This window comes from Colletotrichum navitas, assembly GCF_030913465.1.
Source record: "Colletotrichum navitas strain CBS 125086 chromosome Unknown LY79scaffold_249, whole genome shotgun sequence".
NCBI classification, from domain to species: domain Eukaryota; kingdom Fungi; phylum Ascomycota; class Sordariomycetes; order Glomerellales; family Glomerellaceae; genus Colletotrichum; species Colletotrichum navitas.
Window position 1 is genome coordinate 1 of NW_026850795.1, and position 991 is coordinate 991.

The window sequence follows — 991 nt, forward strand, 5'->3', positions numbered from 1 at the left end:
CATGAGAGGCAGTGTTATCTCTTTGATAGTGGCTCTGGCCGGCGTGCTCGTTACTGCCAACCCTACGCCGGATGCAGGTACCGACTGCCTAGAGGCTTGTAGGGCCCAGTGCAAGGCTGAAGGAAAGGCAAGTAAACGTTATATGATCTTCATTGCTCGTCTTAACCAGTGATATCTTTCTAATATACATAATAGGTCGGTGCAGGCCGCGTCCAGTGTTCTGGCAGCACTGTTACTTCCTGCACATGCAGGTAAGAGGTTTGGACCTCTTGGCAGCAAATCACCAGCTTGGGAGGAGGGAGGAGGGAGGAGTTTACTGGGACGTCAGAATCCCCACCAGTCACACAAAGATTGCAGAGATATTTGTAAAACCCTGGCTAATCGTCTCCTGGTCTTCAATCCTCAGCCAAGACGGCACCAGACTAAAGCCCATCAAGTAATACAACTTCTAAGTTCTTACCCTGATTTGCAACCCTTGATCAGCTCCACAAACGCAGTAGCAAATGGAAGAAATGAAACGAGCCGAAGATAGGTTCATTTGTTCGCACTGTGAAGACCCAGTCCAAAGATACTGTGGCAAGTACTCCAAGGGACAAGGTGATGGCAACGCGTTGCATCGATTTAACAGTTGGAGTGTGCACTCCGGTACCCATTATTCCTGTATTTATTACCGTCAATGAAATTAAGGGCGTTGCAAAGATGACAGATGGCATAGAGGTAAGAACGTAATACGGCCGCAAAGCCTAGGGGTTATGGCCAACTTCACTTGAACCAGCAATCTTGGTGGCGGTAGAGTAGGTCGGAATTAACAATGATGGTTAATAGCTAGATTTAGCTAGTTCTTTAGAATCCAGGGTCTAATGACTGTGACACGAATGGTATTATCAATTACGCCCTTCTCCTAGACTGTCGTAATGTTAGGAGGTTGCAATAGTAAGGACTAAAGGATTCAAAAATAGTAATAGTTAGGGGTCAATTATGGCAATTAATA

The 991-nt window shown here is 46.0% G+C and overlaps 1 protein-coding gene across 1 annotated transcript; it reads left to right on the forward strand.

Annotated features, from left to right (window-relative positions):
• Window position 1: 1 nt before the first annotated feature.
• Window positions 2-680, forward strand: LY79DRAFT_585435 (uncharacterized protein; the record flags this gene model as incomplete). The annotated part of the gene is made up of 3 exons (XM_060560494.1): window positions 2-77; window positions 196-251; window positions 501-680. The coding sequence occupies 3 exons, from the start codon at window positions 2-4 to the stop codon at window positions 678-680; spliced, it is 312 nt and encodes a 103-aa protein (XP_060406792.1).
• Between the last annotated feature and the right edge of the window lie 311 nt (window positions 681-991).